Raw genomic sequence first — 15,506 nt, 5'->3', positions numbered from 1 at the left:
CTTGAAATTTAATTTTAAAATCTTAAGAATCATATATAAACAAATTAATAAGAAAATTGAGAAAGATGTAGTTTGTATAGCAACATATGTATATTGTAAGTAGGATTTACGAAGTCGTGAAGTATTTAGTTGTTAAATGAAATATATGTATAAAATTATATAAATAAAAATTATCAATAAAAATGATATTGTAAAATATTATTTTATATTTAAATACCTACATTTAATGTATAAAAAATGGAAGGGCTTTTGTGCAGTATTTCAATGTAGTTCACATGCTTTATATATTCTAGATTGTGGTGCTCAATTCAAGATCGCAAATAGTACGTTGTTCATTTCGAAATGATTATACTTTATGCATTTTAGAATTACGCGTTTTCATATAACTTATTTATTTATATCAGTCAAAATTAAATGAATATTAACAGAAAATACGAATATTTTTAACATAATTTATATTGACTAGTTGGAAATGTATAAAAATTAAAATATAATAAAGGTTATAGTAAAATTGCAAATGAGATATTCTTTGTATGAAAAAATTAGTGGCCCTGAAAAGGGCCGTTTGTAGTTGTTGCAGTTAAGCTTTCTTCTCCGTTTTCTTTGGCAGCAAGACTGCTTGAATGTTCGGCAGTACGCCACCCTGGGCGATGGTAACGCCAGAGAGCAACTTGTTCAATTCCTCGTCATTGCGAATGGCCAGCTGTAGATGCCTGGGAATGATTCTAGTCTTCTTGTTGTCGCGAGCGGCGTTTCCCGCCAATTCTAACACTTCAGCAGCAAGGTATTCCATCACTGCGGCTAGATAGACCGGAGCACCGGCACCGACGCGCTCAGCATAATTTCCTTTTCGCAGAAGTCTGTGAATACGACCAACGGGGAACTGGAGTCCAGCACGATTGGAGCGAGACTTTGTCTTTCCCTTAGCTTTTCCACCTTTACCACGGCCAGACATGATTGCAGTTAGCGAAGAACGAGAGGTTACACAGCGTACAACGTTTCCACTCGTAATGTTGCTCCGATCGGTTCACGGCGAGTATTTATACCATGTTGCGATGGCTACGCGCGACCAATCGGGTGTCGAGCGCGTGACGACTGGTTGTGTCGCGTCACGCGATTGGTGCGCCACCACTGTCGTTTTACTGTATATATAGAACAACACTGTCCGCGGACCGTCACTTTTCGAAGTTCCGTCTCAGCGATTGCTCACACGGCGCTGTACGAAAACTTGAATCATGCCACCGAAAGCGAGCGGTAAAGCGGTGAAGAAAGCTGGAAAGGCTCAGAAGAACATCAGTAAAACTGATAAGAAGAAGAAAAGGAAGAGGAAGGAGAGCTATGCTATTTACATCTATAAAGTACTGAAGCAGGTTCATCCGGACACTGGAATCTCCAGCAAAGCCATGAGCATAATGAATAGTTTTGTCAACGATGTCTTTGAGCGAATCGCCGCTGAGGCATCGCGTTTGGCTCACTATAACAAACGTTCAACTATCACCTCTCGGGAAATTCAAACTGCTGTCAGGCTTTTGCTGCCCGGAGAATTGGCGAAGCACGCCGTGAGTGAAGGCACCAAGGCTGTCACCAAGTACACCAGCTCCAAATAAATTGTTGCTCTCAAGATCAACGGCCCTTCTCAGGGCCACAAATTTATTCATACGTTTGGTTTTCTTCTGGTTCGAATATTTTTAAAATATATATTCATATATTCTTTAAGTTCTCAGATTCTTTAATTATTTTATTGGAGTTTTTGAATTATTATAATGAGTCATTAAGGCAATTTGTATAATAACAGAAACTCATAACTAGGATTTCTAATTTAATTCTTCATAAAAATATTTGTAATTACATTTTGTACGCTATTTAACTTCTGTGTTTTCATAAATCGCTTGTAAATTTTGTGATCGAATTTGGTGAACATAAACTTCTATTGAGAAAATTGAACAAGAACATGGTTTATTTATCAAAAATTGAATAACTACATGTTCGTGCATTTTTTAAATGTTCCCCAAGCGCTACAAACTTTTTAATAATTTTATATATAAGAAGTCAAAGTTTATGAAAAACTTACTTATATAAAAAGGTTTAGGCAAAAATAAGCTCTTTAATATCCTTTATCCACAAGTTATAACAATTGTCTACGAATATTTTCTAATTGAGTTGCATAATCTCTGATATTTCCGTCAAAGCAGCCAAGATGGTAAATACATGATTGAATAATTTCCAAACAGTAGAAGAAACAATTTTTTAATAGATAATCGTACAGCGCTTTCTTCTTAAGTTCTTACCTACGAAGACCTGCGAGCGATAGTCATTCTGATGCGAACACCTTTGATTTGAATCAGTGTTTCTTTTTTGATATCTCATTAAGCTTCTTATGCTTTTGCTTTCTTATATTACACTCGTGTTACATATTTCTAGGTTCTGTGTCCTAATATTAAGTATAAATGAAAAATTTAAAAATGTTTACTGAGATTATAATGGGAGCGACGCACTTGCACGCAGTTTAATTGCACACCACTCACATCGATCTGTGTTCCTAATAATATTTCATTGTTTCACCAATGAGATATTTTAAATTAGCCAATTGGTGGTGTGGGCAATTGATATACACCCGATTACGACATATTAATAAATAAGACTGAAGTATATATATATATTATATATAAAATAAATAATATCGAAACATGACACTACTCTTCATCTTTCTTTACCTTCCTTCCCTTCTTCAATGACATTGATTTATATAATTCTAAGATTTATTTCCGATTTATTTATAAAATTATTGATATTATATGTCCGAAATTACAATTTTTGCTTAAATTGCAAAAATTACATTATACAATTAATGACTTGATCAATCGATCCTGCTGGGCTGCAACAAAAGTTAAATAAAAGTGATACGTGCAAAATTTTACAGAATTTTTTTTCCAACAATTTCTTCATAAATGTTTGTCTCATTATTACATACAGTGGGGTGTCACCCATTTTCTGTAATTAACTTTGAAAAGGTTATTTTTTTACGTTATAATTATTACTTTTTAATGTTTGAATTTATTTAATTATTATTTTTTAATATTTAAATGTATATTACTATTTATTTATTCTAATAGTAAATATATTGAATTAATATATATTAATTCAATCAATATTATTTCAATTTTGATTATAATTAAAGATAATTATCCAGAAGAACTGCCTCACCTCCTTTGTTATCTAGCGACATTGTTACAGATTGTTAACCAGCGACAGCCAATGGCAAGGATAAAAAAAAGGAAAAGCGCGACTTTCATTGACTGTCGCTAGTTAACGATACCGACAACTGTCGGTAACTACGTACAGAATAGTTCACAATTATCAGTATGTCTATTCTGTAACTTTGTAATTTAGTAACCTGGTCGATAATAGCTCATGAAAGGATATAACTTTTTTATTACAGCTTTCCCAAAGACTTAATAATATTTAAATATTTAAAAAAATTAGATTATCGGTTGTGTCAACTTATTTAGGACACTTACTGTTGAAACAAGTACAACTTGTTCTGAACAACAAAGATGGAGCTCTATCAAGTTGGCAAATAGCTACTAAATATCAAATTAGTGTTGGAGCAACCAGTCTTGTTTAGGCTGTACTTATGGTAGACAAAGCATTAAAATATTTGAGTACTTTGATAAAATCGTACGAATTAAAGGTGAAAATTAGTTGAAAGTGGCATTACCATAGAAAGACTTCAGATTGATACAAATCAGTATCGGTGCTAATACTGGGTTATAACGCACGATGACGAAGTATGGTTTCGACAGAGCATTTAAGATAAAAATCGGTGTTTGTGAACAATTAGCCAATGGATTGAAATGTTAAACAAAATGGCATTACTCACTGTTCCAAATGATCAAGTAACGATGTTAATTAATTCTTAACTTATATTGCAAAGAAAATAGAAAATTGTATCAGATATATACACTTTAAATAGCTAACTCACTTTATTTTTATATTATGAAGGCATGGGCTATTGGCTATGACGATCGATGTTTGTATTACCGTACGGATACTGATATCGTTCGTTCTGAATTGACGGGGAAACGATGGAAATTAATAGATGCACCGCTACAATTAAGTAGAGCAAGTAACAATGCTAGTTCGTCATCTAGTAACAGACACAGTACTTGGCACCGCAACAGCAACATCATCAGAACTGGAATTTCTTGGTAGGAATATTAATGCCGTTCATCATTTGACATCTAATTAATCACTCAATACTCTTACTTGCATAATAAAATAAAGTTTGATGGATTTGTAATATTGTTGTATAATGATATAACAATTATTATAATATTGAATTTTAAGTGCGTCTTTTGTCTTTATACATAGAACCTTATAGTACTGATGAAGGTACAATACTAATTAAGAGAATAGGAAGAGCAATCACGTTTGGCATCTATGTCTTTAAAATTGTGATAACATATTAGTGACGGCGTGTCTGCAAAGAATATTCAACAATCGTCTTTTCAAGATATCAAAATGAAGAGAAAAAGGTAAAAATGATATTAACTAAACAGTACATGATAATAACTTTGAAAGTGTAATTGTTCTACAGATCTATAAATTCTGTAAACACAAGTGATTTAAATGAAGCGAGTGTTGCTAGTATAGCTATACTTATCTAATAAATTTTTAGCAAAAAGTGGAAACTTGATAATTATCTTGGGAAAAGGAATGGGCAGTACTATCAAGGTAAAAAGATTTTTATCATTGAGATAAAAGTATACTGATTGATACACATAAGGCATAAAAAAGTTTCTTTATGACGAATTATCTATCTTAATAGATTAATCTTGCTCCTTGGAGTCCTATTCATACTGTCGGTTCCATGATGTTGAAGCACATTTTGAATAGATGGAAGTGTATTTGACCCAAATTTAATTGGAAACTGAAATATATGGATATAAGATGAAAATTCAATAATTGAGGTAATAATTGAGTCGAATGTAATGTGTTGATATAAAGTGCAAGCTGAGGCATGCTTTGTCGATTTAACCTACAATCTACCTAAATAGTAAAATGTCAAATTTTTATCTATTTATGTTATATTATCTATATCTTAATTGTATAGTCTTAGTTATGTATAAGATAATTAACACAGAAATTTTTTTAAGAATTTAGAATTGTGCCAAAACTATAAATTTGTAATGTTTTTGATTGGGTAGGATTATTGATGACATTGTTCAACACAAGTGAAAATTAGAGAACTATGGAGAATAAACACATTTGAGATAAATTAAAAGCGAGATTAAAGAAAATGTCATTAGATCCGTCGATAGTGAAAAGTAATTGAAAAGTAAATAAAAAATATTGATAAGATATACAGTTTTATATGATGATTTGAAACATTTTTTACTTGACATTTTGTTATAGATCATCTTGGTGAAAAATGGCGATGTGAAATTAGAAATGGCAGTTTATACAAATTATTACCCAATCCTGGAGATGAATGTATCTCAAAAGGCACAAAACATAGGAGCAACACACAATGCCTCACAAAACAGGGCTGAAATGAACAGCAGTCAAACAGGCAACAGAGTAAGTGATTTTGGCAATCAACATCTTATACGGAATGGTAGATCATCCAAGCAGTAATTCCCGACTTGTCGAAAAAGTGGATGTTGGATATCATACGCACGGAAGATCATTCTGGTAATAACAGCGTCACTATATTCCACACCAGATTCGGTGTGTAAATTAGTAATCAGTGTATACCGAGACTTAGCAAATATAACACAAAGGAAATGATTTTGCACTTTCTGGAGGCGATTCAAATGCGTTTGAGAAGCAGCAGCCCAAACAGGAGCTAGCTGCATACAAAAGAATGGAGCAGGCGCATATTAAAAAAATATAATAAAATCTTATATTTAAGATATATTTAGTTTAGTATTGGGGGTGAGCCAAGTTTCTGTTACAAGAGCTATATCTATTTCGTTATTTACAATAAAATAATTAAATTCAAAATCCTTGTTGTTAATACTTGTCGCGTTCCACAAGCAAATTTTTAATGTAGATAATTTAGCCACATCAATTTAATAAATCGGCCGCCTTTATAAACGTTTGAAGTTTTTCCATGCCATTTCTACAAGTCGCAAGCTTATTATTTAATTTCTTTATTACATCTATCATTTTTGGTATATTAACAAATTGTTTTGATCTATGGATTTCATAAGTAAGACTATTTATATTCATCATATCTCCGGCCAATGAAGAATTTCTAATATTATTATCATTACTATCTAGCACTTCCACATATGAACGTAAATCCCGCTGTTAGTGGATCAATCCACGTATATGTTCAATCCTGTATATGTTCAGGCGAAGCACCTGGGATTGCAGGAAAATGAATCGACGAACTCAGATCAGGAATTCTTTTAGAAGATTTAAGTTTTATCCCGGATGCACGTGAAACAAATATCTCTGCATCATGTGTTATAGCTTGGTTAGTTCTCAAGGTATCAAAAGTTTTCTTCTTTTCCAAAAATTTGATGTAAGATGGATATTGTGCGTACATGCAAGCATATTTTTACCCTCTTTTCTTTGTAATGTTCTAATTGTTAAATAATTACATATAAAATTGACAAGTTTTCTTTATAAAATGACATTTGATTCATTTCGTTTGGCTTACTTGTTGCGAAGTAATAACCATTTAGTTTCAATTCATTCCCACTGGTCATCCTGTATAACATTCGTAAAAAAAAGTTGTGATAGTCACGATAATGCTTCGCATCTTAATCTAAAACTTAAAGAAAATATTGTATTAAATATATATCAAGATAGTCGGTGGGGAGATAAGGAAAGAAATGGAGGAAATCCATTGGAAATAGGCTGTGACTTCACGTTGTACATCGTTTACGAAGAACGCGGTTATAGAATTCATATATGCGTATAATGATAGTAAATATATTTTTTATAGTCATTGAATACTTCCAACTAGCATTACATATTTAACATTTATTGTGCATCAAGGGATTGATAATTTTATGTAGTATTACATAAATCTACGTTTGTAAATAAAATATTTTATTACTGAATTGATTTCTTGTTTTTACAATGTAGATCACCTTTATAATTATAAAAAGCGTGTGTATAATTCGGAATTCAGTATAATTTAAAATGTATTCGGTATTTTTATTGTTCAATTTTAAAATTCGATTAGGTATATATCATTCATTTTGGAGGAACTGTATTTTGTGCGTTTTAGAATTACGTGCATTTTATATAACTTATATTAATGTAATAGAAAATTAAACGATTATAAAGGATATTATAAGAATATATATTTTTAATATAAATTTTTATATTAACTAATTCGAGATTGATGAGAATTAAATAAGGATAATAGATTATAGAATTGCAAATGAGATATTCTTCGTACATGAAGAAATTGATGGCCCTAAAAAGGGCCGTTTGTAATTGCTGCAGTTAAGCTTTTTTCTCGGTTTTCTTTGGCAGCAAGACTGCTTGAATGTTCGGCAGTACGCCACCCTGGGCAATGGTAACGCCAGAGAGCAACTTGTTCAATTCCTCGTCATTGCGAATGGCCAGCTGTAGATGCCTAGGAATGATTCTGGTCTTCTTGTTGTCGCGAGCGGCGTTTCCCGCCAATTCCAGCACTTCAGCAGCAAGGTATTCCATCACTGCGGCTAGATAGACCGGAGCACCGGCACCGACGCGCTCAGCATAATTTCCTTTTCGCAGAAGTCTGTGAATACGACCAACGGGGAACTGGAGTCCAGCACGGCTGGAGCGAGACTTTGCCTTTCCCTTAGCTTTTCCACCTTTGCCACGGCCAGACATGATTGCAGTTAGCGAAGAACGAGAGGTTACACAGCGTACAACGTTTCCACTCGTAATGTTGCTCCGATCGGTTCACGGCGAGTATTTATACCATGTTGCGATGGCTACGCGCGACCAATCGGGTGTCGAGCGCGTGACGACTGGTTGTGTCGCGTCACGCGATTGGTGCGCCACCACTGTCGTTTTACTGTATATATAGAACAGCACTGCCCCTGGACCGCCACTTTTCGAAGTTCCGTCTCAGCGATTGCTCACACGGCGCTATACGAAAACTTGAATCATGCCACCGAAAGCGAGCGGTAAAGCGGTGAAGAAAGCTGGAAAGGCTCAGAAGAACATCAGTAAAACTGATAAGAAGAAAAAGAGGAAGAGGAAGGAAAGCTATGCTATTTACATCTATAAAGTACTGAAGCAGGTTCATCCGGACACTGGAATCTCCAGCAAAGCCATGAGTATAATGAATAGTTTTGTCAACGATGTCTTTGAGCGTATCGCTGCTGAGGCATCGCGTTTGGCTCATTACAACAAACGCTCGACGATTACCTCTCGGGAGATTCAAACTGCTGTCAGGCTGTTGTTGCCCGGAGAATTGGCGAAACACGCCGTGAGTGAAGGCACCAAAGCTGTCACCAAGTACACTAGCTCCAAGTGAATTATTCCTCTCAAGATCAACGGCCCTTGTCAGGGCCACAAATTTATTTATACGTTTGGTTTTCTTCCGGTTCGAATATTTTTGCAATACAAATTTACAATATAAAATTTATAACAAAATATTTGTTTCTGTAGTTTCTATTCTTGAATTTTAAATTATTTATGTCGCAAGAAATAATAAAATTTTGAAATTATTGCAATCATAAACTGTTATTGGAACGAAAATTCCTATATAATAAAAACACTAAGATCTATTATAAAAACAGTTAGGATTACCAATTTCTTCAGTGTACGTTGAAAAACATTCGTAATTCTGTTAGAATTCTTATGCTGTTTAATTTTGTGAATCTTTATGAATCCTTTATGAATTTTTGTGGATCTTTATTCATCTTTTATGAATTTTTGTGATTAAATATAGAATTTGATATTAACTATGAGAACTCGTTTAAAAAATGTTGGAATTTATGAATTTGTGGCAATTTCGTCTAATTATCTTGGAAAAAATATATATATTGACAATTATTTAGATCAGATGAATATTTAGACAGTTCAAACGTAGGTCTCATAATATTCTCTATTCGAATTTCCGAAACACCGTATGTATGTATTAAATAAAATTTTTAATATATACATTAGCATTTATAGCTGAATAATATATTGAAGTCACGATGTAAGTATATTGTGGCGCCATCTTTCTATATGCAAAATCGCTGCTGTAATATTTTTGTAGTGACTTTCGCACATTATCGGCTAGTCTCGGATGTTTCATATTTCTTGTGTAGACATGTCAAAATTACATACGATAATATCCACGTGTCAAGAAAAAATGTACAAAATACTGCCTTCTTTTATTTAACTAAAATTTAGAGAGTAGTGAATATGGTGATAAACACAGTGCTAAAGGTAAACATCGAACTTGTACCTAGCTCTGGATTTTTTCTAAGCATAGTAAATACTTGTTATAGGTTAGTTGTAATATTAAATAATTTGTGAATATATTTGCAAGTTGTAAAAATGTTGAGGCGACGACACGTTAATGTTAAGACAGTTAAGGAACTGGATGCATTTCCGAAAGTTCCTGAGGTATATGTTGACAAAACTGCAGTTGGAGGAACATGTGAGTTAATAAATTCCTTATGTTAAAAATGTACATATTTACATATTGTTTAATATACTTATATGTTATTTAATGCATATATATGTTGTACTTAATTATGCTCTGCTCATTTTGATCGATTTAATCTGGTTCTGTTTCAGTTTCCATTTTTACAGTTCTTATTATCATGTATCTGGTAATAGCTGAAACAAGCTATTATCTTGATAGTAGATTACAATTCACATTTGAGCCAGATACTGACATTGATGCAAAACTCCAAATCAATATTGATGTAACAGTGGCAATGCCTTGTGGTCGCATCGGTGCTGATGTTTTAGATTCTACGAATCAACATATGATAGATTTTGATTCTTTGACTGAAGAGGATACATGGTGGGAATTAACGCAAGAACAAAGGACACATTTTGAAGCTTTGAAGCATATGAATTCTTATTTAAGGGAAGAATATCATGCTATTCATGAATTACTTTGGAAGTCCAATCAGGTTACTCTTCACAGTGAAATGCCAAAGCGGTATGTGAGAACTAACCTAATTATTTGTGATTCTATATGTGTTGAAAATTGTAGATATATTACAGTTTGTGACTACAACCATTTTATGCCATTTAGATCATATGTACCAGATTACGCACCAAATGCCTGCCGTGTTCATGGTAGTCTGAATGTTAATAAAGTGGCGGGTAATTTTCATATAACTGCGGGAAAATCATTGTCTGTGCCACATGGTCATATACATATTTCTGCATTTATGACAGATCGAGATTATAATTTTACTCACAGAATCAATAGATTTTCCTTTGGTGGACCTAGTCCGGGAATTGTGCATCCTCTTGAAGGTGATGAGAAGATCGCAGATAACAGTAAGTTTGTTTTATCTTGCAAGATGTTAGAAACAAGCTAGCGTGATATTATTTCACATTTAATAGATAATTTTTCTTTCAGATATGATGCTTTATCAATATTTTGTTGAAGTTGTCCCTACAGATATTAGGACGTTATTAACAACGTCTAAGACATACCAATATAGTGTCAAAGATCATCAGAGGCCAATTGATCATCATAAAGGATCTCATGGAATACCTGGAATTTTCTTCAAATATGATATGAGTGCACTCAAGATCAAAGTGACACAGGAACGTGATACAATTTTTCAGTTTTTAGTGAAATTATGTGCCACTGTGGGTGGTATTTTCGTTACAAGTGGTAAGTACTGGCAAACAATGAATTTTTCAATAAGAATATATAATAATACAAAAAATTATTGAATTATGTAAATTTGCAGGCTTGATTAAAAACGTAGTACAAAGCTTCTGGTACATTGTAAGCTGCAAATTTTTTAGTTTAGAAAAGAAATCAGATAATCATGGATCTGTTCCATCACATTCCACAAATTATCGGTCGCCTAATACTATAAATTTACTTGACGTTACAGCTCCTCAAAGTATTGATATCATGCGACCTCAATAAAAATTTGTATATTAAGTATTTTATGTATTTTTCTTATGAGATAATATTCATAATGTAAATCTATGAAATTCATCGTACAATGAGGTAATATTTATGGTATGAGTGGAAATGTTTAAATAAGTTGACATATACATTTAACAATACAATTCAGACAAAATCAATGTGAAGAAGTCAACATCTTTATGACATCTTTTAAGGTGACCCTACACGGTCATTAATATTGATCAGTAATATTACATCAGTAATACTGACAGTATGCATTAATATTTATAGTATTTTTACAACCTTACACGATCAGTATTATTGACAATATATTTCAATTTTGTTTTACGTACATTATCTATTATACTGTGACATACTGTGACATGGATCCTAATAAAGCGATATTAATGTTCGAAAATTAAAATCCATATCATCGTCAGTATTTTATGTCAATCCATCAATATCAACCACACACGATCAGTGATATTGTCAGTATTTGTTAGTACTGACAGTATTATTGACCGTGTAGGATCACCTTTAGATATATCTTTTAGACATATGTATGTCCCAAGAAACGTCTTTATAGTGTCTTTTAGACGTGCATGTTGTCTGAATTTCCAGATGACATGTATATTCAAAAAGGAGGTAAGGACATTTTATGAGACGTGACATGAGAACATCTTTATGATGTCTTCAGAGTGTCTATTGTGTGTCTTGAAATGAGGTGAAAATTACAAAAATGAGAATTCACTAAAATATTTATAATTTTATTGGTCAACACACGTAATAAATTTGCTCACTTTTGGAATTTTCATCTCAAGATACACAATCAACCTCCAGAAGCGCATTTTGATTCCTATTCGAGTGCTTTCCGAGTATCATGTTAGTCTTGTTTAACATTCGATGAACAACAAGGACAAAATACCCGGGTGGCACTCTGATAGGAATCTGAATATAGTCTTGGACGTCTTATATCCGCGTTTTAGACACTCAGTCTGCTGCAACTTGTCGATTCGCGTAAAGGAGGCACGGCAGTGTCGCTGCGCTTGGCTTAGCGCCGAGACACTACCGTGTTTCCAGATATTGTTCTCTAAAAAGTTTCTATTGTATCTATATGTAAATATACTTATTGTTATATAAGCATTCATAAACGCCTAACATAATAAATTACAATTATACCTATGACATGAATTCAACAAACAAGCTGATGTTAAAATGGCTATAAATAATGTCAGCTTGTTTACTGGAAATGTGGGTCTTTGTGGCATAATAGTTGCATGTTAATTTGTTTATATTACTATAAGTAACATTAGATAATTTATAATAAATAAAGTTTTTGGAATTGCAATTGAGTTTTATTGTGAGAAGAAATTAGTGCGATTATTGATAGTCGGCAAATATGCCATTCACTTTATCGGTAGTAGATAACTTGATTTTGATGAATTTATCGCGTTTTCACACGAAATGAACATTGGTGCGCTAGTGTACCTTTTGCCCACATGTTTTTCACTTCAGTTGATCTTATTTATTGCAGATGAATGTAGGTGTTTTTCCACGTAACAGTGTTGTGTATATTTTCACAATTAAGTGCAATTTGTAGCTTTTGTATAATAATTTTTCTTTCCTCTTTAATTTCCTTATTTTAAGCAATCGATAAGTAATGTGTACTTAGTAAAGTAGTTTACTGACAATAAGCAAGTTAACCTTAAAATAGAAACTTAACCTCAAAACGCATAAAGTTTTTTCGTATTCTTCATTTCGCCATATAATTTCAAGGTAAGGTTGAAAGCAATTATTATCCATCAACCGGTGAAATTACTCAAAAAAATATCTTCACGAAAAAATAGTAGCCTTCACGATGGCAGACGTACGCGATATTCTGGATATTGAGGTACCGACGACTACGGAACTTACGAAAGAGTCAATATTGGGCAGCGACAAAAAGAATCGGAAGCGATATGACTATAATAAAATGCCAAAGCGTCCTGAAGGCATGCACCGTGAGGTGTTTGCTCTCCTTTGTAAGGACAACAACGACGTACCGCCTTTGTTCCCAACCGACACCGCGAAAGGATACAAGCAGGTGAGAGCCAAGCTTGGTATGAAGAAAGTCAGACCATGGAAATGGGCACCATTTACCAATCCAGCACGTACAGACGGCGCGATTTTTCATCACTGGCGTCGTGTTGCTGATGCTGGAAAAGAGTATCCCTTTGCAAAGTTCAATAAAAAAGTTCCTATCCCTACATACACAAATACTGAATATGTACAACATTTAGTGGCCAACGGCTGGACACGAGCAGAGACTGATCATCTGTTTGATTTGTGCAGAAGATTTGATCTTAGGTTTATTATCATCAGAGATAGATGGGATCGCGCCAAGTTCCCTGCTAGATCCGTAGAAGACTTAAAAGAAAGGTAAGGATGAGATATACATGTATTTATAATTTATTGGTTTGGATATACTTTCTGGAATACGTTTGTCATTTTAAATCAATCCACAGGTACTATCAGGTATGTGCTGCATTAATAAAGGCAAAATCTCATACTGACAAGGTATACATCTTTGATGCTGAACACGAGAAACGCAGAAAGGAACAGCTGAAAAAATTGTTTGAACGTACTCCTGAACAAGTAGAGGAAGAACAAACTTTACTGGCTGAATTACGCAAAATTGAGCAAAGAAAAAAAGAGAGAGATAGAAAGACACAAGATTTGCAGAAATTAATTACAGCAGCTGATCATCAAGCAGATCCCAGGAAGAGTGAAAGAAAATCTTCCAAAAAGAATAGCAGCTCATCTAGGAATAGACCGAATAAAACCGATACTTCTCATGTATGTTGTAAAATTATATTCATATATGCTATGGTACTTTTATATCAAGAAATTTACATTGTTTTACTTACACAGGCAGTAGAGTCAGCTGGAATTAAATTTCCCGATTTTAAGAATAGCGGCGTTACTCTTCGTTCTCAGAGAATCAAATTACCAAGTAGTCTCGGTCAAAAGAAAATGAAGGGCATTGAACAAATGCTAAATGAGTTGCGTTTAGGTATGAGGATATAATTCAATCTTTTCATACCGTACTTGTAAAATTTTGTAATTCAAAATTAAGATGGAAACTGTTTACGTTGTAGAATTAAATCCACCACCGACGGAGCAAATATGTCAGCAATTTAATGAACTGCGCAGCGATATAGTTTTGCATTATGAATTGAGAAGTGCATTATCAACATGCGATTATGAATTACAATCTTTAAGGCACCAATACGAAGCGCTAGTACCAGGAAAGGTGATTCTCAATGCAAATCTCTTCAAATGGAATTTTATGTAATATCGATTGTTATATTCATTTTATATCTTTCATTTCAGACTTTAACAATACCACCAGCGCTCCTACCAAAGACAGAACCGGAAGTCAAACAGGAGATTATTGATGTGGTAGGATCGCCCAGTACGCCCAGTATTACTCATTAATTTAAAATAATCTGTATGTAAAGTAGAGATTAATCAAATATGCTCTATATATATTGTTCTTTTAATAATCGTTATGCCGATTTTCATACTGAAAGTTATTGACTATGCAACATCTATTATGCATTATATTACGATGCGTTATATTACGAATTTTTATTTTATATTGGAATAAAAATTTTAAAAAACAAATGACATGCTTCACTTTACTGACATACGGATGGTATAATTAATGTGATCAGACATTTCACTTAGAGCGGAATAGTCCTGCTTTCGAGATGATTGTTTCAATATCCTACCAAATATGTCAAAATATGAAAGAGAGAAAAAGAAAAAGAACTATATTATTATATTATTTTTTAAATATATTGCTATTGTTTTATTTTTACATTTATACATTCTTTCTCATCCATCTAACATAAATTGGTTCCGCTTTGGATTTGAAAATCTGATCACATTAGGTATAATGAAATAACGAGAAGACGTAGCGATGGTAATTACTTATATATCTGTGTATTTTATATTGTCGACAAAAAGTAACAATGTACGGTCAAACCGTATAATTTATCTACAACAATCTACAATAGATTACAATATGTTGGTTTGTTTTGTTCTTGAGGATATAGGGCGGGGTATGTGCTCGCGGAAGGAAAGGGAGGAAATATAAGATCGGAATGGGATGGGAGGACGAGGGTGTGGGTCGGCAAGTGTGAAGGGTGTCAGATGGTCGTCGATGCAGGCCTTTCTTCGTTCGTGCTCCGTTACTCGCGTTACAGTTGACTCTTTATTTTTTTTTGTTCTTTTTCTTCCTTCTAATCCTATGATAAATTATTCGAGATAGCTCTAGCCGTACTTGGTACGGAATAATGCGTTATATCTGCGATAATAATCGACAAACCAGCGGTCGTATGTCCCGCATTATTTCGCTACTGTGCCTGTCTCGCGAGGACTCCGCTAATCGAAAGTAAAGCGA

At 33.5% G+C, this 15,506-nt stretch overlaps 6 protein-coding genes and 1 long non-coding RNA gene across 11 annotated transcripts; 5 read left to right on the top strand and 2 right to left on the bottom strand.

Moving 5' to 3' along the window:
- Positions 1-511: 511 nt before the first annotated feature.
- On the bottom strand, positions 512-955 carry LOC108731660 (histone H2A). Its single transcript, XM_018462079.1, has one exon. It carries the CDS (start codon positions 953-955, stop codon positions 581-583), a length of 375 nt encoding a protein of 124 aa, XP_018317581.1. The 3' UTR covers positions 512-580.
- Positions 956-1,194: 239 nt separating this feature from the next.
- Positions 1,195-1,716, top strand: LOC108731623 (histone H2B). The gene has a single exon (XM_018462028.1). It carries the CDS (start codon positions 1,236-1,238, stop codon positions 1,605-1,607), a length of 372 nt encoding a protein of 123 aa, XP_018317530.1. The 5' UTR covers positions 1,195-1,235; the 3' UTR covers positions 1,608-1,716.
- A 2,005-nt stretch (positions 1,717-3,721) lies between these two features.
- Positions 3,722-4,722, top strand: LOC108731640 (uncharacterized). Its single transcript, XR_001937031.1, has 4 exons — positions 3,722-3,896; positions 4,003-4,208; positions 4,372-4,535; positions 4,679-4,722. It is a non-coding gene; the product is annotated as an uncharacterized lncRNA (long non-coding RNA).
- A 2,695-nt stretch (positions 4,723-7,417) lies between these two features.
- Positions 7,418-7,880, bottom strand: LOC108731584 (histone H2A). The gene has a single exon (XM_018461965.1). The coding sequence runs from the start codon at positions 7,840-7,842 to the stop codon at positions 7,468-7,470; it is 375 nt and encodes a 124-aa protein (XP_018317467.1). The 5' UTR covers positions 7,843-7,880; the 3' UTR covers positions 7,418-7,467.
- Positions 7,881-8,080: 200 nt separating this feature from the next.
- LOC108731621 (histone H2B) lies at positions 8,081-8,564 on the top strand. The gene has a single exon (XM_018462026.1). The coding sequence runs from the start codon at positions 8,123-8,125 to the stop codon at positions 8,492-8,494; it is 372 nt and encodes a 123-aa protein (XP_018317528.1). The 5' UTR covers positions 8,081-8,122; the 3' UTR covers positions 8,495-8,564.
- A 672-nt stretch (positions 8,565-9,236) lies between these two features.
- On the top strand, positions 9,237-11,115 carry LOC108731592 (endoplasmic reticulum-Golgi intermediate compartment protein 2). 3 transcript variants are annotated; one of them, XM_018461978.1, is made up of 6 exons: positions 9,237-9,396; positions 9,500-9,610; positions 9,751-10,123; positions 10,220-10,470; positions 10,553-10,813; positions 10,893-11,115. In XM_018461978.1, exons 2-6 carry the CDS (start codon positions 9,508-9,510, stop codon positions 11,075-11,077), a joined length of 1,173 nt encoding a protein of 390 aa, XP_018317480.1. In that variant the 5' UTR covers positions 9,237-9,396; positions 9,500-9,507; the 3' UTR covers positions 11,078-11,115. The 3 variants fall into 3 exon arrangements, with proteins under 3 accessions (XP_018317480.1, XP_018317477.1, XP_018317479.1); XM_018461975.1 differs by having other exon boundaries at positions 9,496-9,610; XM_018461977.1 differs by having other exon boundaries at positions 9,459-9,610.
- A 1,555-nt stretch (positions 11,116-12,670) lies between these two features.
- DMAP1 (DNA methyltransferase 1 associated protein 1) lies at positions 12,671-14,642 on the top strand. 3 transcript variants are annotated; one of them, XM_018462016.1, is made up of 5 exons: positions 12,671-12,835; positions 12,907-13,477; positions 13,564-14,111; positions 14,197-14,351; positions 14,432-14,642. In XM_018462016.1, exons 2-5 carry the CDS (start codon positions 12,918-12,920, stop codon positions 14,534-14,536), a joined length of 1,368 nt encoding a protein of 455 aa, XP_018317518.1. In that variant the 5' UTR covers positions 12,671-12,835; positions 12,907-12,917; the 3' UTR covers positions 14,537-14,642. The 3 variants fall into 3 exon arrangements, with proteins under 3 accessions (XP_018317518.1, XP_018317519.1, XP_018317516.1); XM_018462017.1 differs by lacking the exon at positions 12,671-12,835 and having other exon boundaries at positions 12,854-13,477; positions 13,564-13,894; positions 13,970-14,111; XM_018462014.1 differs by lacking the exon at positions 12,671-12,835 and having other exon boundaries at positions 12,854-13,477.
- The last annotated feature ends 864 nt before the right edge of the window (positions 14,643-15,506 follow it).

This window comes from Mycetomoellerius zeteki, unplaced genomic scaffold (assembly GCF_001594055.1).
Source record: "Mycetomoellerius zeteki isolate Tzet28-1 unplaced genomic scaffold, Tzet1.0 scaffold135, whole genome shotgun sequence".
NCBI classification, from domain to species: domain Eukaryota; kingdom Metazoa; phylum Arthropoda; class Insecta; order Hymenoptera; family Formicidae; genus Mycetomoellerius; species Mycetomoellerius zeteki.
The sequence above is the reverse complement of the archived record's forward strand: the minus strand, read 5'-3'. Positions and strand labels throughout refer to the sequence as shown.

Excerpts from the sequence above, each read along its gene's own strand:
- LOC108731592 (XM_018461975.1), top strand. The coding sequence starts at position 9,373 with ATGGTGATAAACACAGTGCTAAAG. Across the intron at positions 9,611-9,750 it reads AACTGCAGTTGGAGGAACAT|TTTCCATTTTTACAGTTCTT; the intron begins GTGAGTTAATAA and ends GTTCTGTTTCAG. Across the intron at positions 10,124-10,219 it reads CACAGTGAAATGCCAAAGCG|ATCATATGTACCAGATTACG; the intron begins GTATGTGAGAAC and ends TATGCCATTTAG.
- LOC108731584 (XM_018461965.1), bottom strand. The coding sequence starts at position 7,842 with ATGTCTGGCCGTGGCAAAGGTGGAAAAGCTAAGGGAAAGGCAAAGTCT.
- LOC108731623 (XM_018462028.1), top strand. The coding sequence starts at position 1,236 with ATGCCACCGAAAGCGAGCGGTAAAGCGGTGAAGAAAGCTGGAAAGGCT.
- LOC108731621 (XM_018462026.1), top strand. The coding sequence starts at position 8,123 with ATGCCACCGAAAGCGAGCGGTAAAGCGGTGAAGAAAGCTGGAAAGGCT.
- DMAP1 (XM_018462016.1), top strand. The coding sequence starts at position 12,918 with ATGGCAGACGTACGCGATATTCTGGATATTGAGGTACCGACGACTACG. Across the intron at positions 14,112-14,196 it reads GCTAAATGAGTTGCGTTTAG|AATTAAATCCACCACCGACG; the intron begins GTATGAGGATAT and ends TTTACGTTGTAG. Across the intron at positions 14,352-14,431 it reads AAGCGCTAGTACCAGGAAAG|ACTTTAACAATACCACCAGC; the intron begins GTGATTCTCAAT and ends CTTTCATTTCAG.
- LOC108731660 (XM_018462079.1), bottom strand. The coding sequence starts at position 955 with ATGTCTGGCCGTGGTAAAGGTGGAAAAGCTAAGGGAAAGACAAAGTCT.